At 36.6% G+C, this 22,142-nt stretch overlaps 1 protein-coding gene and 1 pseudogene across 8 annotated transcripts in view; both read right to left on the reverse strand.

The window, feature by feature from the left end:
• LOC134933410 (protocadherin gamma-C5-like) overlaps positions 1–22,142 on the reverse strand; it is a 688,451-nt gene that overhangs the window by 458,769 nt on the left and 207,540 nt on the right. The window contains exon 1 of one of the 8 annotated variants that reach the window (XM_063928599.1): positions 1–895. This exon is cut by the window's left edge and continues 1,541 nt beyond it. The exons of the other annotated variants lie outside the window; for them this stretch is intronic. Within the exon in view, the coding sequence (XP_063784669.1) occupies positions 1–880 (880 nt within the window). The 5' untranslated portion in view covers positions 881–895. Of the gene's footprint in view, positions 896–22,142 lie in introns of those variants that run through there. 8 annotated transcript variants of the gene reach the window in all.
• On the reverse strand, positions 9,243–11,684 carry LOC134933908 (protocadherin gamma-B2-like; annotated as a pseudogene).

Raw genomic sequence — 22,142 nt, forward strand, 5'->3', positions numbered from 1 at the left:
AGATTTGCTGTGTATTTTCTGGAATGTGACTAAAAGAATAAGCTATTAAGGCATTTGAACCCTCATCTTCATCTGTTGCGTTTAATTGAATTACTAGATACCCAACAGGAACATTTTCAAATAATCTTATGTGATATGTGTCTTGAGTAAATATTGGAAAATTATCATTAGCGTCTTGAACAACAATCTTAATTATTGCAGTGCCAGATTTTGGAGGCTTACCTCCATCAGTAGCAGTCAACATTAAGTCATAAAAACTTTTTTTTTCTCTGTCCAGTGACTTTTCTAGTATAATTTCAGGGTAATTGATTCCATCTCTAGTGATTTTTTCTCCTAAACTGAAACATTCATCGCCATTAAGTGTGTAACTTTGTATAGAATTGGTGCCTAAATCTGGATCTTTTGCATTACTTAAAGCAAAGTGTGCCCCAGGTAAGGTATGTTCACTAATTTCTATATCAAAATATTTCTTAGAGAAAGTAGGTGAGTTATCATTGATATCCTGTATTTCAATGGTGACTGTATAAAAATTCAGAGGATTTTCAATTACAGCTTCAAGATTTATAAAACAGCTCTGTTTATCTTCACATAATATCTCTCTATCAATTCTGTCTGACACATATAAGTCTCCATTTTCCATATTAATATTAAAATACTGTTTTGTCACTTGGGAAATTATTTGAAATTTTCTAAATTCTAAATCTTTAACATTTAGTCCAATATCTTTTGCCACATTGCCAACTGCAGACCCCATCTTCATTTCTTCAGGAATTGAGTATTGTAACTGGCCAGAAACATTACTGATAATAAATAAAATAAAGCAAAATACTTGCCATCTCAAAGTCCATTGTGTGCCTCTGCATCTTGTAATATCACTCATTGTCAGACAGAAATGATATGATTGTATTATTTTAGAAATCACAAAAAAAAAGAGAAGAAATCCATGAATTGCAGGTTGTTTTAAGATATTCAGGATAATCCAAATTGTAGGATGTACTGTATAGTGGAAATGCTGCAATGTTTTTCTCCTGAGCTGCACTGTGAGACTGTAGTGAAATGCATTTGGTTCCTACATCCAGACTGAATAAAGATATTTTTTTACACACAGTCCAATAGTGACACTCAGTGTTTGAAATGAGGTGTTGCAACTAAACTGCACTTTTGTTCTCCTTATATATTGGTGTATTATGAAGCTTTAAACTTAATTCAAATAAACAACAATGATTACATTAAAATTCAATAGCACATCAAATAAAATGTTATACAAATCTGTATGACTCCGAAGTTGATTTTCTTTTAGAATTTTAACCTTTCAGTTATTTTGACTTTCATAATTACTTACATTTTGTAGAGACATTTAAGGTCTAATGGGATGAGTTATATATTAGTGTTTAGGAAAATCAGATATTAATATTTAATTTACTTTTAAAGGCAACACCTTACAAAAAAGGTACCTGGCAACTACCAGCTGCCAGGTACCTTGAAACCAACTTGAACAGTATACAGATATGGTTTATTTTAATTTTAATTTATAGTCATATATTTCTACTAGTTTAGGTGTATATATTTAGTATCATGCTCAAATATAAGGTGCTATGGAAGATGATTGACACTGTATAAGTAAATGTTGATAAATAAGAGTAACATAACATTTGTCAACATATCATATTTGACTTATAACAATATTTGGTATTTCCTTTGTAATTTATTGTACAGTATCCATCTAGCATGTAACATACCTCCCAACTTGTGAGCCGTTATGGTTGGGACAAATGTTATATTAGGTAACATGGCATAGCAGCAAGAGGGATATGGCCTCGAGCACAATGCTAAGTTGGAGATCCACAACCCCATTTTCATCATGCTGGGCCCCCATTTTTGTCATGTTTGGGGTTGCCCAGCACCCCAGCCTCTCCCAGAGTTGGCACAATGTGTGAGGATAACATGAGCGTGCAATGCAGAGCAGTGGTTTCAGAGCATCCCCCATTCCCCACCCATTCGGAGGACACTGCAGCCCAACGGTGGGACGGGGACAGCCACAGAAAAACTGGACTGTTCCACTGGAATTGGGGCAGTGGGATGGTATGATGTAAGTACTATACAGATTTCTACTGGTTAGGGACAAAATAGACAAGTTATTTGTTTTCTTTCTGAATAAAATGTTACTATTCACATGATAAACTTTTCATAGAATAGTATTCAAATAATAATTTTAAGCATACAAAAATAACCAAAAATACTATATATTATTTTATTTAATTTCACACTTTGTAGTAAACAATTCTATAACCAAAAATGAAATCTATAACTGAAAATATGTATTTCTTTGAACACCTAAGAAATGTTTAACATATTAAAAATTAAATCAATGCATATGTCCCAATTTTCACGATTTCAGTGGGGCAGTCCTGTTTACCTGGGACTGTCCCGCTGTCCCACCTGCAGGTTGCAGTGTCCCACAGGTGGGGCAAGAAAAGACTGGATGATGGGCGCATGCACCTGTCATCCTAACACACTGTGTCGGCTCTGAAAGAGACTGGGGACTGACCAGCAGCTCCTGAAGTGCTGGGCAAGCCTTTAGCATGACAAAAAATGGGGGCATGACTTGCGGGTCCAGCATTCCCCATGAGGCCACACCCCCTGTTGCTAAACCATGCCCCCTAATTTCAGGTGCACATTGAAGGTGTGAGAATTGTCCGGACTTAGTCACCGCAGAAGTTGGGAGGTATGCTCAATGTTATAAAATTATTTATTTTATTCCAAAGTTAAATACTGTACATCTTTTTTTCAAAGGTTTGCATACATATGTTTGTAAAATACTGTACAGTAATAAACTAATAGTACTCTTCAATCAGCATAAAATGTAATAACTTTTATATGGGATATCTACAAATATGGAATATTTTTTTTTTTTAATATACAGTACGTGTTCTAAATTTGCTCAAAAATGTCTCTTGATGTTTTATAAATTAGTTTTTTTAAATGAATAATATGAATAATATATTTACATTTTACAGTTATGTTTAGTAATAGTTATTTATATAACACCAGCCCTTTACAACTGGGAAGAAAACAATATTCAGTTTGGGTAATAATAACACACAAAGAATTAAGAGGATTTAACCATGGTAACAGTCAGAACCATCAATGTAATGTGCATACTGCTTTTTTAATGCTTTAATTGAAGACAACATACATAACTTGTAGGCCCTGGGCCTTATTCAGGTCAAGACGCAATAGCGATGCAACCGAAATTCGCCCTAGAAAGCACCAATGCAATGCGCACATGCAGGACCCTGTCCTGCACGTGCATGCCTGGCCAATGTGACTGGATCACATTGGCTGTGAACACCTCTGCCTGATTAACAGGCAGAGCAATTTGCGGGGTGGTGAAGTGGCGTTGTGGGGGTGCGTCACTTTGAACAAGGGCAGGGTGGCTGCATGACATCATGCGCAGCCATACTAATGGTAAATTGCTTTCGCAGCAGGGGGTGCATCCACAGTTGCTGCAACTGCAATTAAATATACCTACACCAGTGACGTGCGGTGCGGTGTGGTGAGGCAGGTGAGGCAGAGCCTTTCCTGTCATACTAACGTTTGTTCCAGAGTTTTGACTGTATAATGTATATGAAAAATACAAAGAATATGTTTGAAATATCTTCTTTGCATTATTCTAATAATTTTATAGCCAAAACTCTGAAGTAAAAAGTCTATGGCAGGTGAGGCAGTGCCTCACCTGTGTATCCTTTCCACACATCTCTAATCAAAACTCACCAGATTTTCTTACACTGCTGCACCTGTGTATAATGTCCAGATGGACGCTTTGTCTCATATATTGCATGTAAATCTGGCTCTGGTGCTAGCCAGTTCCTCCTGAGCTATTTAGCTCACCGCACGTCCCTGACCTACACCACCCCAATCAACCTCAAATGATTAATTAGGCAATTGGAAATTTTACATTTGCTTAATTGGGCCCAAAAAATGCATGTCCTTATTGGGGTATTAGTCTGCAAAGTGCAGAATAATGTGATAAAAGATGTGGGACAGGTAAACAGGGGTGCTGTATGGATGGGACAGGTGTTTTTTTTTTTTAGGATTGCAGGTGGGAGTTAAAGGTGTTTTAGTTCAAGTTTTTTTTAAGTAGTTTCAAATGACTAAAAATATATTATGGGCATGTACACATCTCAAAGTTAACTACAGCTGTTATTTTAATTTTTAAAAACGGCAACTATCACTTTTTCACTGCTATTAAAAAATGCATTTTGAATCAATTGAATTGTTTTTTAGGGTACATGCTGATTTCCCTATTTTTGTAAAACTTTCCATTGGGATTCTGAAGAAAAATTACTGCTTCCAATTTTCTTACTTAGATAGCATGAGAATTGGGAACGTGCATAGCCATGGTATTCAAAATCTGGTTGCGACAGCCAGAAGTGGATGCATCTGATCTGCGGGAGCATGCAATCATGGATACACTCTGAATAATCTGGCCGATATGTCATTCTGATTTGTCCAGAAACGGCATACAGTGCTGAGAATGTTCTAGTGTGTACCCTCCCTAACACTTAAAAGCATTGAAAAAAACTACTTACTGAGAATGGCACTGTAAGATCTACCTGTTTACAATGTTTAATGATGTTCTTTGACAAGTTTCTTGCAAATTTCTAAAATTACACCCAATGGGGGTAATTCCAAGTTGATCGCAGCAGGATTTTTGTTAGCAATTGGGCAAAACCATGTGCACAGCAGGGGAGGCAGATATAACATGTGCAGAGAGAGTTAGATTTGGGTGTGGTGTGTTCAGTCTGCAATCTAATTTGTAGTGTAAAAATAAAGCAGCCAGTATTTACCCTGCACAGAAATAAAATAACCCAACCAAATCTAACTCTTTCTGCACATGTTATATCTGCCTCCCCTGCAGTGCACATGGTTTTGCCCAATTGCTATCAAAAATCCTGCTGCGATCAACTTGGAATTACCCCCAATGTTCTAAGCATTGCAAAAAAATCAGATTAAAGAAACATTCTGCTAGCATTTTGTACATTTCTAGAGACATTGACTTAGGTATACAGAAAAGTATCAATCTTTTGATTTACAAGCCAATATTTTGTAACAACAATTTACAGAAAGTAGTGAATAATGACATCTATCATATCTGTGTCTTAGTCATAAATGTTAGAATAACATCAAGCTTGTCTAATAGCTCACTTTAATATTTCCCTAACATAATACTCTACTGTATACAGAGGCGTCACCGGGTGTGGTGACACCCGGAGCGCACTCTGTATTATCAACCCCCGCCTCCCATCCGAAAAGGGGGCTTGGTCTAATCAAAAGGGGGCATGGCCTCGCGGGTCTTTTTTTCTTCGCTCCGGGGGCATGTCCAGCTTCCCCGAAGATGCTGGCTGCCCCCGGAGACTGCTCAACGTGCAGTGCTGGCTCTTATCTGTGACAGGAGCCGAGTGCTGCAGCGGTTTATCTCTCTGCAGCACTCGGCTCCTGTCACTACAGAAGAGCTGGCACTTTGGTGTCACCCCTTCCGAGGGGGACACCCGGGTGCGGGCCGCACCCCCCGCACCCGCCTTCTGACGCCACTGACTGTATACTATATGCACTAAATCAGACTGAAAATTGTTGAACCAAACTTTAATATACTGAAGACTAATATACAAAATTTTATCTACAGTGTATTTAGTTGCAGAGTGATACATACATAACACCGATGGCCGGCATCCTAGCTGTCATTATCCCGACAGCGAGATCCCATCCACCAGTATGCTGACAGCAGGTCTAGAAAGCCCCTTGTGGGGCTTTGTGGACAACCATAGAGAGAGAAAAGCCTGTGGCGCCAGTATTCCAGCGTCGGCATTTCAACGCCTGTCGGGATTCTGGCGTCGACATTGTGACCGCTGGGATCCCGACAAGCAGTCTCATGATTGCCTCCTGTAGCAGCAATTACAATAAATATACTGTAGCTACTAATAACAGTCCTAATAGGCACTAGACAAATCTAGAAAAGACAACTAGGCCTCATTGAAAACTCTGTCAATAGAAACTTTGTAAAGTGGAAACTCTCTCTCACAGATGTATATTTAAAAATGGTCTATTTACAATTCATAACACTATATTTAGAGGCCATTTAAGAGAGGACCCATGTGTATGCTACAGTACATGCATGTCCCCTCCTCTTTGGCAGTACAGTGAACTGGATTTGTGCCAGATTTTACTGTGCATAAGCAGAACTCCAGAAACATGGCGCCCAGTGTTGGACTGGGACAGGAAGGGCCCACCAGGGGAATGCAGTGGTAGGGGCCAATGTTTAGGGGTGTGGCTAGACTCCAGAGGGTTTGTGGCCAGCTACCACATTGGTTTGCCTAACAATTAGAGAGTGCATGGGCTGGGAGTCTTGAAAAACTGCTTAAACTGCTTTGTAGAAAACATATGTATAATGTACAATTGAAGTGCACAGTCTGAAACCTGATCACTAAAGGAGGAGTTTGGGCCCCCAGGCAGTGGGGTCCACTAGGAGTTTCCCCTGTACCCCTGTGGGCCAGTCCAACATTGATTGGCACCTGTGCCACATTCCTTATGACTTCTCTATTGTGTTAGTGCAAATTACTGGAAAAATGGCTGCTCTGCAGTGCCATCCACTGCAGAACTCCGCAAGTGCAGTGTTACAACAGTGTCTTTCAGAAACTACATATGAAGTTAAATGAATATTGTCTAGTTCTTCTCCACACCTGCCTATTATGCAGAATTAGAACAACCAATATGCTTTTCCAACTACAGAAATTCTCAGTACTTTGTAACTAAACATAGGAATGAACTAATGGCATAATTCAGACCTGATCGCAGCAGTAAAATTGTTCTCTAATGGGCAAAACCATGTGCACTGAAGCTTGGGCAGATATACTGTAACATGTGCACAGAAATTTAGAATTAATAATAATTAATAATTATTTTATTTATATCACACTCTTTATCCAACAGGACTCAAGGCGCTTAACAGATAGTATGAACTTAATATAGTACAGAAACAATGAATTAAAGAAAAGATTTTCAAAAAATACAGAGGACATGTAGATACTAAAGGGACAATTATGGAAATGCTTGAGTAAACAGGAAAGTCTTGAGTCTGTTTTTGAAGGATTCTAGAGTGGGGGCCTCTTGAACTGTGCGGGTAAGTGAGTTCCATAGAGTTGGAGCCGCATGGCTAAAAGCTCGACCCCCCGATGAATTAAGGGAGATTCTACATACTGCTAAAAGTCCTTCATCTACAGATCGCAGTAATCAAGTGGGGCAGTATGGAATCAGAAACTGCCTCAGGTACCTTGGGCCCTGGTCATGTAGTGCTTTGAAACTCAGTAAGCTAATCTTGAAGATGATTCGCCATCTTACAGGCAACCAGTGAAGGGAGTAGAGGATGGGTGTTATGTGGCTAGAATGGGGTTGGTTGGTTAACAGCCTGGCAGCTGTGTTTTGCACCAGCTGTAAGTGGTGCAATTCTTTTGCTGGGAGACCAAGGTATAGGGCATTGCAGTAGTCTAATCGAGATGATACAAATGCTTGTATGACTTTTGGCAGATCATCTGAGGGAAATAAGTGCTTGATTCTGACTATGTTCCTCAGATGACAGAATGAGGATTTGTTTGTGGCTGATATCTTATGTCCAAGTGTAAGTCCAGTTGGTGGGCCATGCTGCATTCTTGACATTTGATGTTCCAATACTATCATAAGGACCTCTGTTTTATCTGGATTCAGTCACAGCCAACTGGCACTCATCCACACCTGGAGCTCAGCTAGACAGCCACTTAGGGTTGTTATTGGGTTCTCAGTGCCCGGAGCAAAGGACAAGTACAGCTGTGTATCATCTGCATAACAGTGGTAGACCAGACCATGGTGCCTGTTTATTTCACCCAGTGGTAGCATGTATACTGCAAAAATCGAACCTTGTGGGACACCACATGACAATGGCTCTGGTGGTGATGAGTATACTCCAGACGAAACTCTCTGTGACCTGCCTGTGATAAATGATTTGAACCAGCTTGGGTGGATTATTTTGTTTCTGTGCATGGGAAATCCTGGCTGCTTTATTTTTACACTGCAATTTAGATTTCAGTTTTAACACACCCCACCCAAATCTAACTCTCTCTGCATATGTTATATCTGCCCCCCCTCCTCAGTGCACATGGTTTTGCCCATTAGAGAACAATTATGCTGCTGCGATCAGGTCTGAATTAGGCCCTAAATAATCAATCAGAAACATATTATACGTGCATAATTTTAGTGAAGCATCTTCAAAATCAAGACTATCCAGGATTTAAAGGTATACTGCAGAACTATTTTTTTAAATGATGCCCCATAAAAAATTAATTAGAATGTGGATACACTTTTATTTTTTATAAATAGCAATTACGTTATATTTTTTGCAACTGCTAATTTATCCAATCAAGGTGATAGTTGCACCCGCTCAGAAATTGTATAGCATCTAAAAACTAGCAATATCTCTCCCTTTAAATATAACAGAATTCTGTTATAGAATGTACACTTATGTCACACAAATCCCGCTAGAGAATAAAACATATCTGCAAACAAACCAAGTTCCCTTGTTTCAAATTGGTTTTATTACGAGTATATTATAAGTCATCTGAAATTTTCAGAATGAATATATGAGTCTCTATAAATATACAGTATAGAGGGTCTATTTACAGAGGAGGAGGCCCATATGAAGTCTCCATGCAGGCCCTCCTTTTCTAGAGGATAGCACAAGCAAAAGACTCTGAGCAGTGTCAGAGTCTACTTCATATATGCAAATCTCCAGGAAAATGTGATGGTCATTTTCACAGAATTTCTTTTGTTACTTACATTTGCAGATCACCAGAAAAGTGGCTGCTGGGCAATTTTCCAAGTGATTTTCCAAGTGATTTGTGCTGAAGGGTTTGTATGGGTTTCCTCCAACTCCCCAAAAAACATATCATTTTCAAACCATTTAAATTGGTTTTAGGCAAAAATTAACCATAGTTTGTATTTGCATCCATATGAGGAGCAGAAACTGATATGAATGATTTCAAAAATCTCTGTAAAGCACTGAGTAAAAAATGTGTTATATAAACAGCTGTTAACAAATCGGTGTATATATGTACTGTATATGTGTATTTACGTAACCTCATGCATTCCAATGGGTCACTATATTTTGTAGAATTATTTATAAATTATATCAAAAGAGTTAATTAGTATATACATTAAATGACAGTTCCAAATACCTGTACAATCTTGCTAGTAGTCAAATAATTGCTTGAAGAATCATTTACAGCTGCTGAGTCATCTGTGTCAATCAGATTGTCTGTGGGAACATTCTGGACTGGTTTCAGATAGGCAATTTCATTCTGCTTTGAGTCAAGGGTCACACACACATCATAGGTGAATGGGAAAGGTAAGCTACCATCACTGATCTCAGAAGGACATCCTAGGGTGAACTGAGGATACACGTCTCTATTAATGTTTTGGAAAGATGTTTGAGTATCTGATTTTCTGCATTTATAGATTACTGTAACCATCACTGTCACAATGAATAAAAGAGAAATCAGGGAGATGGAAACTACCAGATATAAAGTTATATTAGATGATGTTTTTGAATCACTAGGTTTGTGTATTATCTCTGGAAGAACTTGATGAAAACTTTCGGCCACAACCAAAGTCAAAGAAACCGTAGATGAAAAGGATGGCTGTCCATTGTCTTTCACCATGATCACAACTTTTTGCCTCAAAGATTCCATTTCCTGAAGGTCTCGTCCAATCCTAATTTCACCTGTACATTGATCAATGCTAATGAAGGATGAGTCAGAAGAATGCAATAAGTGGTAAGAGAGCCAGGCATTGTGTCCAGAGTCAGCATCCACTGCAATCACTTTAGTCACTAAATAATCTTTCTTGGCTGTGCGAGAAATAAATTCAAATAATGTTGATCCTTCATTATCTGGTGATGGATAGAGAATTTTAGGAGCATTGTCATTCTTATCAATGATACATATCCTCACTGTGACATTATTGCTTAGAGAAGGAGAGCCACCATCTTTAGCCATCACTTGGAACTGAAATTCTCGTAACTGTTCATAGTCATATGATCTCTGAGCATATAAAACACCAGTGATTGAGTTTATTGAAACATACGATGATACTGGAATATTTTCTATGTTGCTATTTAGAATGCTATATGTAATTTTTCCATTCTGACCATGATCAAGATCTGAAGCATGGATATTGTGTACCGCGTTCCCTGGTTGATTATTTTCCACAATGTAGACAATGTAGCTCATTTTCTCAAAAACAGGAGGATTGTCATTCACATCAGATATAGTCAACTGAATTGTTTTATTGCTAGACAGTGAAGGAGATCCTTTATCCTAACATTGAATTGTAATGTTATATATAGGCTCCTTTTCTTGGTCTATGTTTGCTGCGGTTACTAGTTTGTAGTAGCTACTAGATGAAGGCATTAATTGAAAATCCAATGTGTCAGAGATATGACAAATGACCTCACCATTCATCCCAGAATCCAGATCACGAATATAAATCAGTGCTATGAGAGTACCAGGTGGGGAGTTCTCTGGAATTGTTGCTGAGAGAGAAGTGATTGTTTATTCTGGAGCATTATCATTTATATCAATCACTTCTATAGATATCTTACAATGAGCAACATGACCGCCACCATCCTTAGCTTCCACAGTCATTTCATAAGTATCTGATGCTTCATAATCCACATGACCTATTACCTTAATATCACCATTTGAGGAGTCAATGTTAAAGATTTGTTATGCATTTCCAAGAATGTGGCTAAAAGAATAAGCTATTAAGGCATTTGAACCCTCATCTTCATCTGTTGCATTTAACTGAATTACTAGAAAACCAACAGGAGCATTCTCATATAATCTTAAGTGATATGTGTCTTGACTAAATATTGGAAAGTTATCATTAAAATCTTGAACAACAACCTTAATTGTGGCAGTGCCAGATTTTGGAGGTTTACCTCCATCAATAGCCATCAACATTAACTCATAAAAACTTTTTTTTTCTCTGTCCAGTGACTTTTCTAGTTTAATTTCAGGGTATTTAATTCCATTTCTAGTCATTTTTTCTCCTAAACTGAAACATTCATCACCACTAAGTGTGTAACTTTGTATAGAATTGGTGCCTAGATCTGGATCTTTTGCATTACTTAAAGCAAAGCATGCACCAGGTGAAGTATGTTCACTAATTTCTATATCAAAATATTTATTAGAGAAAGTAGGTGAGTTATCATTCAAATCCTGTATTTCAATGGTGACTGTATAAAAATTCAAAGGATTTTCAATAACAGCCTCAAGATTTATAAAGCAGCTCTGTTTATCTTCGCATAATACCTCTCTATCAATTCTATCTGCCACATATAAGTCTCCATTTGCAATATTAATATTAAAATACTGTTCTTTCACTTGAGAAATAATTTGAAATTTTCTAAATGCTAAATATTTAACATTCAGTCCGATATCTTTTGCCACATTGCCAACTACAAATCCTAGCTTCATTTCTTCCAGCATTGAGTATTGTAACTGGCCAGAGACATCATTGATAAAAAATAAAATAAAGAAAAATACTTGCCATCTCATTGTCCATTGTGTGCTTCTGTATCTTGTAATATCATTCATTGTTACAATTAAATTATATAGTGTCTTATTTTAGAAATCCCAAAAAAAGAAAAAAGAAAAGAAATCCATAAATTGTAAAGTTTTCTGAAAATATTTAGAATAATCCAATTTGCAGGATGTACAGTAGAGATGATGCAGTGTTTTTCTCCTGATCTGCACTGTGAGACTGTAGATAAATGCATTTGGTTTCTCATTCAGATTGAATAAAAACCATTTTTACACAGTCCAATAGTGACACTTAGTGCTTGAAATAAGGTGTTGCAGTTAAACTGTGTTTTTACTTTCTTTGTATCACTGTTTTATTGTAATGTGTTAGACTTAATTCAAATATGGAACAATACAATTTAAATCTAATAGCATATAATGCAGTCTTGTAAAATGTTATAAAAACATGTACAGAACTTCTGTACTATGAATAACTATATATTCATTTAATTTATTTCTGCATAAATAATTTGTTTTAATTTTCATTATTTTCACCTTTATAAATACTTTATTAGAGAGGAGACTAATAAAATGAATTATGTTAGTGTTTGGGAAGAACAGACGTAGCTTTCTTTATATTGCTGTGTAGTTATAAAGCTTTAGGCTGATATTCTATTACATGCAATGAGTTACCGCATGGTAATAACAAGCTTTTTAGTCTGATAACGCTTTTTGGGTTATCCAATTTTTACCGTGCGGTAACTTGTACGATAACACATGAGGTCCATGATAACACTGCAGACCTATGTGTTCGAGTCCAATAACGAATCTCTGGGGGCTGGTTATCAGGGATTCTTCTTTGCATGCCTGAGGCACAAAAAGCAGAATCCCTGATAAGTGCTGACTTACGGGGCTCATAGGATAGCCCTAACGGAATCCTTTAGCTGCGGTAACTCACCGCAGCTAATAGGATATCGGTCTTAAACTTCATTCAAATATGGAACAAAAATTGCACATAAAACACACTTGCAAAATGTAAAAAACTATATAAAACTTTAATACTATGAATACATATGTATTCATTCCATTTTTGTTTGTAGAAAAAATGCCCTCCTTTAATATTTTCACTTCTTTTTTGTTTTTTTAAACCTTTAAAAATATAATTTTTTGTATTGTATTGAATTTGTGCTAATGTTTGGTCAAAATCATATACTGACATTTAATTTATGTTTAAAGACATAGACCTAAAACAGTGGTTCCCAAACACAGTCCTCAAGGCCCCCAACAGTCCAGGTTTTATGGATATCCCTGCTTACTGTATGCACAGATGGTATAATCAAACTGATTGAGGTAATAATTACGTTGCCTGTGAATAAGCAGGGATATCCTTAAAACCTGGGCTGTTGGGGGGCCTTTAGGACCATGTTTGGTAACCACTGACCTAAATTAACCTACTATCATGCTTTATCATTGTCTAGAAAATAACTTGTACTGTTTAGAGAAGAGTTTAATCTAAATTTGATTTTGGTTCTCATATATACTTATTATATTTGTATACAGTATATTATAGCACCATGTCATACTTACATTTGTATCAGTTGTGTGTTATTTTTGAAGATTAATCATATAATAATCATATAGTAATTGCCTCAGAAATTTATTAGCTGAATTGCTTTCTTTTAAATCAAGAGTTATAACCGAATGAAAAGCGTGATAAAGTTTTCATTATATTTAAATACATGTAGTAGATAGTTTGCAATATACACAAAACTCCAAAAATCTATTTTATATAGTAATTCATTTTACTTTTACATTTAGTGCTGTAGTTAATATTTAAAAAAAATTAAATATAATTGTTCTACAAGTGAAGCTAAATGTTTCTTTTGTGGTTAACCAATTTAAAATCATTAATTGGCAGACTCAATGCTATAAAATATTTTTTATTCCACAGCCATATACATCCTTTTCAAGGGTCTGCATACATGTGTTTGTTTTTGTGATGTTTAAGCATGGCATGTCATAGACATAAGGAATAAACTAATAGTACCCTTAAGTCAGAATGTAGTATACTAATTTGTACTGTATATATGGGATAGGAACAAATATGGCCTGAAAGGGCAAATTCAAATATGGGAATTTCTAAATTTGCTCAAAAATAAGATTTTCTCTTGCTTTCAGTCTGATTTATAAGAAGAATTCTTTTAAAAAAATAAATATATTTCTATATATTTTTTAAACAAAAGTTGTATTATTTTCTTTTTAAGTGTACACAAAGGAAAAAACAGAACTAACTTGCATAAACATAAACAGCCCAAGATCGATCAGTTACACTATTTGCAAAAAAACATAAATAATAAACACAAAGTAGGATACGAAAACAATACTAATAAATAACAAATTAAATTGGAAAGCAAATAAAAAAATAGAAAACAAAAATACAATCAAAGAAAAAGAAAAACTGAGGGGAGAAGAAAAAAATAAGGAAATGGGAAACATTGGGAAGTTAGCAGAGACAAGGGATAGCTTATGACTGGAAAAGATACCATGAGGACCAAACCTTGTGAAATGAGACTTGGGAGTTGTTTTGATGAATGTAATATGCTCCATTGAGGCTGTAAAGTTAATTCGGGCTCGAAGGGCCACCATTGTAGGAGATTTCCAGTTCGTAGCTATTAAAGATTTGTCAGCATTACAAATATGGTACACCAGTTTGACCAGACACTTATCAGTATGTGGCATAGGTGCACTAAGGAGTGCTATTGGACCATCACAGGGCACCAGTGTACCTAAGACTTGTAGGATCATATTCCAAACCTGATCCCAAAATGTGTTAATAACAGGACAAGACCACCAAGTATGAAGAAACGCATCCACCTCTCCACACCTTCTCCAACTGGCATTTGATGTCCCTCGAAACATCTTGTGCAGTTTAGAAGGTACAGGATACTAACTGGTATAGACTTTATAGCATGTTTCCTGAATAGCTATGCTGATGCTAAGCACTAGCATTCCTGGACCTAATGTTTTGCCATCCCTCATCATCTATGGTGGTTAAAATATTAGAATGTTATGCCAGTTCATGGGGTTCACAATTGAGAAAAGGTGGCATTAAAATTGAGTGATATGAACATATTTACACTTTTTATAGTTTGAATATAAGCACTTTCCAACAGACTTAAAGAAAGAAGAATTAAACCACAATCTTGGAATTCTTAGTATAGATATGAAAATTCCTTCTTAATTGTTCATTTTGGCCAACAATGGGTCCAAAGTTGCAAAGTTTCTAGCAAAGCTACAGCCATTATCAATATATTGTGCATACTGTACCCCTCTTTAATACTTTAATTAAAACCAATATATATTACGGTATCTGGACTATAGATCTACACTAGAAAGGTCTACAGTCAATAGGTCTACCACTATTGGTAGACATGTATTAGTTCAACAGGGTCAAAAAGTCGACAGGGTCAAAAGGTTGACATATGGTAGACACAAGTTTGTTTGTTTTTCAACTTTTCCATACTTTACCATCCACGCGGACTACGATTGGGAATAGTAACCTTGCCTAAAGCATGGCGAGCGAAGCGAGCCATGCAGGGTATGCGTTAAACTAATGGGACTTGTTTGTGTAAAAAGTGACAAAACACAAACAAAAAATATTGTGTCTACCTTTTTGTGTAGACCATTTCCATGTTGACCTTTTGACCATGTCTACCTTTTTACCCTGTTGACCTTTTCTACTGTCTACCTATTCTATGTCAACCTTTTGATCTTGTCAGCCTTTTGACCATGTCGACATAATACATATCTATCATTAGTGGTAGACCTATTGACTGTATACCTTTTTAGTGTAGATCTAATACTCCACACCCATATACTACTTGTATTCTGAGAATGGTTCATATTTGACAATTTTGGTCTGATTTACAGCTAGGAGAAAATAAAAAAAGAAGCAAAAAAGGAGCAATCTGCATCTTGGTAAAACCATGTTCCACTGCATGTGGGGTTTATTTAAAATATGGAGGAGTTTTATAGTTGGGCATCCTAGCTTAATTCTAAATTTCAGTGTAAAAACAAAGATGATCAGTGCTTCTTCACTTTTTCTTTAAATTTTCGAACTACGGTTTATTTCATGAGCGAATTACACCTTTTTTTAGCCATTTTTAAATTTGATCCTAGCTCTGAATCAGGACCTGCCTGTTTGTCTAGCATGTTCTACAAACATGTCTGACTACATGAGGCTTCTTTAAATTCAGTTCCATGAGACTTTACATATTTATTGTACCTTGAACCAATAATGAGTCAACCACAACCTGGGTCAACTAAATTTAGAACTTACTCAAAAATGTTTGTCTTCTCTTAAAGAACACTGATTTGTATTGTGCAATAATCTTAGTAACTTCAATGTTTTTAAATGTGATAAAAAATAATAGATACAATTAAAAAAATTGTATTACATTACTAGAAATAAATATTTATGATACTGTCTTAGGTGGCTATTGAAATTACATTTCAGCTTAGGAAAGCTGGAAAGACAATAGAAGGTCAGTTTTTTTTATAAAAAAAAAAATTATGATCATCAATATACAAAACAATAAAGAGTGCCTAAAGAAAAAGGTACATTTCTGAAGCATTTCCATTTACTATTGTCATTTAAAATATATTCTAAATCAACTTTTTTGATATCAACAAATTAATGAGACTTCTACAGTGTATTTGCTGAAATCTTTGCCTAGAGTCAAAACAGTATACTGTATTTTGATGAACTGTGCACACATCACACTTTTTCAAAATAACTGAGATATTCCAAATTCTTCAAAGAAAATCTAATCAATGATCTGCCAAATAATCTGCTTATCCTTTAACCATAATTTACAGTTCACTACACTACACATTGTACATTTGTTAAATTGATTTGTGTCATTTGGTAGAAATATTCTTTTGTCAATACACACCCTAGAAATTTCACAATACTGTATTGGAATTAATATACTTGAAAACATAAAGAGCGTTACATACAACTGATAAATGCAAAGAAAAAGCTACACATCCAGGGCCGGATAAGTCTTTTTTGCGGGGTGCAGGGCACTTAAGACAGGGGGGCCCAGGGGAAGAGGGGGATGTATATTAGATTGCGTGCACCTACCAATATGCCCCATTCCAGAAGGGACAAAATAATCTCTAACTGAACTTTCCTATTAATATATGCTTGGTGTCACCTGTGTGTTGAATGATTCATTGATAAGAAAGTTATGTCAACACAAGTGATTGCAATCATAACTTAAGAGGGAATGCCAGGTAGAGAGCATTGTTTTCTTCCTGGAATGGGTTATGTTAGGAAATATGGATTGGGTATAATAAATTTAAAGCAATGGTGTATATTAGATTTAAATTAATAATTTAATAGTCTTGGTATAATGTATAGCTCCACCTACAGATGTGTCCACTTTAATCTAGCCTCCATGCACGTTAAACAGCCCTTCTAGTCACACCATGCGGTGGTGTTAGTTGGCTGCGCCGTGCAACTTTTTTAAAATAATGTGAATATCATGCACAAGCAGCTTATGCTGATTAAAATGATATGCAGCATGCCTATATTCTGTCTGTGACATACATCCTAGAAAACACTGTAGCGTACCATTTTCTATGCAGATGCAGACACACAGACTATAGGCAGCTGCTTATGCATCCTATTCAAGATGCTTAAAGCTAATAGAGTGGCATGGGACCCATCAGCTCACTCACGGCAGGCATCTCCTTCTGTATGGCATATTGAGGCAAGATATATGAGGAAACATCTGTAATTGAGAGACAACTGTTTTATGAAAATTTCTTGTAGTGGTACAAAGACCACTTAGACAACCTTAAAATACACATAGAAATATAAAATGTATAATTTATCTTGTCATATGCAAGAAAAGCAGCAACCTCTGTACTATTTACACACTGATACAAGAATCAGAAGGACTCTGTATGTGTGTGTCTCTTTCTAGACCCGAATGCTCTCATTAGATAATAGATTACACAAGATCCAGACACTCAGACAGGTAAAAGAAGCTGAGATCCCTGGGTTACTTACAGCTCTCTTCCCACTTCTATCTCTCCTCTGGTCCTTCTGGCTGCCTGTTTCTACTGCTGCACAAGAGGGAGAGCTACTGATGTCAGTGTACTCTGGATGGGGCCCCCTGACAGGGGAGGGGGCCAGGGTACAGAATGCCCTGCGGCCCTTCCTTAATCTGGCTAGGTACACATTTACAATGTTTATGGAGTCACCCTGAGAAGATTATTGGACATATGCAATATCCCAGGTTAAAGCAAACTTCCATTGACATTTTGTTCAATTCTAGAGATGTTGGATTAGGTATACTAAAATGTGCACTTCTTTTATTTTATATGCCAATATTTTATTACAGCAACTTATTAAAAGTAGTGCACATTGACATCTATTATATCTGTGGATTTGTCACAAGTGATGTAACATCATATTGCCTCATTTTATTTTTTCTGTCACATAAACTTGCAGCATAAATCAGTGGTGTCATACAATAAAACAGGGTGGAAAAGGTGAAAATCAGTCATATGACTTCATAGAATGAAAGTACATTCTTTGTCTCATAAAGAAGCAATAATTGATCACACCTGTCTATTGTACAGCCAGACAGTCACAACAGATATACTGTAGCTACTTGGAACTAGTTTAATATCTAGAGTACTGTAGGGTGAGTCATGCACATGGACCACTGGGTCCAGGAGAGCCCACACCACACATCACGCACCCCTTAATTATACTTCCAGAGTCCTGAATTGGCACTGAAGCAATATGACGTAGTGACTAATTTCCTGGAGATCTGCCTATGCCCATAAAAGTAATCACCGGGAACATAGCATAGGGGCCATGTTCCTTGAGACATGCACATACGCAGTATACTCTGGACCCCATTCAGCATGGATCGTAAACTTGCTAAAAAGCAGTTGCTGTGATCAAATAGTTGGCACCCAGTAATAAAGAAAAAACACCCATTGCAGAAATTGCAATCGCATCACAATGCAAAATGTGATCGCATAACCATATGCAAATACCGGCACATCGAAGAGGTTTTCCATCTGCGCAAGACAACTTCACCCACAATTTTGCATATGCAAGAGGCTGATCATCGCTGATGTCAGAGACCCATCCATAAAATGCCTTACCGCGCCTGCGTTTTTACAAACACGCCCACAAAATGCCATGTTTCCTCCCCTAAAAGCTGGCTTCCTGGTCAATGAAAATGTGATTACATTGAAGCACAATGCATTCGCAGACATAATCGTTAGTCGCAGGTGCACATGCGCAGTGGTTTGATAATCGGATGGATTGTGTTTTCTTAATTTTGCAATCCATGCTGAATAGGGCCCTGTGACACACTGCCAGAGTCTACTGTGCTGTGAGAGAGGAAAGCACCCACATGGAGTTTGCACGTGGGCCCACCACTTTCTAAAACTGCCCCTGCTATGCAGTCCTAATAATGTTGCAATTTTTTGTACATACATACCAAGGCCTTATCTTTCAAATCTACTCAAAGCTACTGAGTCACCTGTATCAACAAGAGTGTCTGTGGCAACATTCTGTATCAGTTTGAGATAAATGTGTACAGAAAAGTATTATTTATATATATATATATATATATATATATATTTAGCTTAATCTTGATGTCATTATGTATACCTATTGATACATACAGTATATTCATGCATTCCAAAGGGTAACTAGATTTTATAGAACTATTTAAAAATGGTACAAATAATAATAATAGTGAATTCCATACATAAATTAAATTGTTCTTCCAAATACCTATGCAGTATTGCTAGAAGGCACATCAGTTCTTCAAGAATCATTTATAGCTGCTATATCATCTGTGTCAATGAGATTGTTTGTGGGGATATTCAAATCACTATTTTTGTGTTTTATCTCTGGAAGAACTTGCTGAAAACTTTTGCCCACAACCAAAGTTAAAGAAACTGTTGATGAAAAGGATGGCTGTCCATTGTCTTTCACCATAATCACAACTTTTTGTCTCAAAGATTCAATTTTCTGAAGGTCTTGTCCTAGCCTAATTTCACCTGTATGTTGATCAATGCAAAAGACTGATAAATCTGAAGCTTGCAGTAAATGATAAGAGAGCCAGGCATTGTGTCCAGAGTCAGCATCCACTGCAATCACTTTAGTTGCTAAATAACCTTTTTCAGCAGAGTGAGGAATAAACTCAAATGATGCTGATCCCTCATTGTCTGGGGATGGGTAGGGAATCTTAGGAGCATTGTCATTCTCATCAAAGATACATATCCTCACTGTGACATTACTACTTAGTGGAGGAGATTCGCTGTCTTAAGCCATCAGCTGTAACTGAAATTCTCTTAACTGTTCATAGACAAATGATCTCTGAGCATAAAGAATACCAGTGATTGGGTTTATTGAAACATACGATGACATTGGAATATTTTCTATGTTGATATGTAAAATGCTGTATTTAATTTTTCCGTTCTGTTCATGATCGAGATCTGAAGCATGGACTTTGTATACCGAGGTCCCTGGTTGCTTATTTTCTACAATATAGACAATGTAGCGTATATTCTCAAAAACAGGAGGATTGTCATTCACATCAGTTATAGTCAACTGAATGGTTTTATTACTGGACAGGGAAGGAGATCCTTTATCCATAGCTTCAATTGTAATATTATACACTGATCAATGTTTGCTGCTGTTACTAGTCTGTAGTCGTTACTAGATGAGTACATTAATTGAAAAGTCAGTGTGTCCGAGATCTGACAAATTACCTCACCATTCAATCCAGAATCCATATCATGGATCATAATCAATACTATGAAGGAACCAGGTAGGGAGTTCTCTGGAATTGTTGCTGAGAGAGATTTGATTGCTATTTCTGGAGCATTATCACTTACATCAATCACTTCTATTGATATCTTGCAAACAGCAACATGACCGCCACCATCTTCAGCTTCAACAGTCATTTCATAAGTATCTGACGCTTCATAGTCCAAATTGCCTATTATCTTAATGTCCCCATTTGAGGAGTTAATATTAAAGATCTGTTGTGTGTTTTCAGGAATGTGACTAAAAGAATAAGCTATTAATGCATTTGAACCCTCATCGTCATCTGTTGCATCTAATTGAATTACTAGAAAGCCAACAGGTGCATTCTCATATAATCTCATGTGATATGTGTCTTGACTAAATATTGGAAAGTTATCATTATCATCTTGAACAACAACCTTAATTAAGTTAAGTCATGGAAACTTTTTTCTCTGTCCAGTGACTTTTCTAGAATAATTTCAGGGTGTTTAATTCAATTTCTAGTCATTTTATCACCTAAACTAAAACTATCATCACCACTAAGTGTGTAACTTTGTATAGAATTGGTACCTACAGTAGGTCTGGATCTTTTGCATTACTTAAAGTAAAGCGTGCCCCAGGTGAGGTAAATTTACTAAATTCTATATCAAAATATTTTTTTTAAATGTAGGTGAGTTATCATTCACATCCTGTACTTCTATGGTTACTGAATAAAAATTCAAAGGATTCTCAATGACAGCTTCAATGTTTATAAAGCAACTCTGTTTATCTTCACATAATATATCTCTATCAATTCTGTCTGACAAACATAATACCTCTTTTTTCCAAATGAATATTAAAATACTGTTTTTTCAATTGAGAAATCTGAAATTCTCTAAATGCCAAATCTTTACCATTCAATCCAATATCTTTTGCCACATTGTCAACTACAGATCCCAGCTTCATTTCTTTAGGAACTGAGTATTGTAACTGGACATCAGTGATAAAAAATAAGATAAAGAATATTTGCCATGTAATTGTCCATTGTGTGCCTCCAGAGCCGGCCCTAACCATTATGATGCCCTAGGCAAGATTTTGCCTGGTGCCCCCTAGCACCACCGCTGGTTCTGCCTCTGACCTTGCACCTCTTTCCCAGCACCATCACCCCTCACCCATACCAGTCCTTATTTTAGTGCTTGTACCCCCTAGATTTTAAATAGGAACAGTTCACACATTTGGGCTTCAGCTCAAAAAGGGGTGTGTTTTTGCTGGCAAGGGCCATGGCCACACAATAGTAACCCCAATTCCAATTACGCCACACAGTACTGCAACTTTATTCACATTTGATCATGCGATAGTGTCCATAATTCATATTACATCCCACAGTAGTATCACTTTACCTTATAAATTTTACTCCTCACAGTAGAGCCCCTTATTCACATTACATCACACTGAATTGCTCCTTATTCACATTACATCACACCCTATTGCTCTTTATTCACATTAGACAACACAGTAGTGCCCTTTCTATACGCAACGCCACATAGTAGAGCACCTTATACACATAATGCCACAGAGTAATGCCCCTTACACATATGAGACACATTATTAATGTCCTTATAAACATAATGTGCCTTACACATTATGACAACCTTTATTAATGCCCTTTTACACATAATGTCCCTTACACATATGCCGCACAT

This window comes from Pseudophryne corroboree, chromosome 6, assembly GCF_028390025.1.
Source record: "Pseudophryne corroboree isolate aPseCor3 chromosome 6, aPseCor3.hap2, whole genome shotgun sequence".
Taxonomy (NCBI): Eukaryota; Metazoa; Chordata; class Amphibia; order Anura; family Myobatrachidae; genus Pseudophryne; species Pseudophryne corroboree.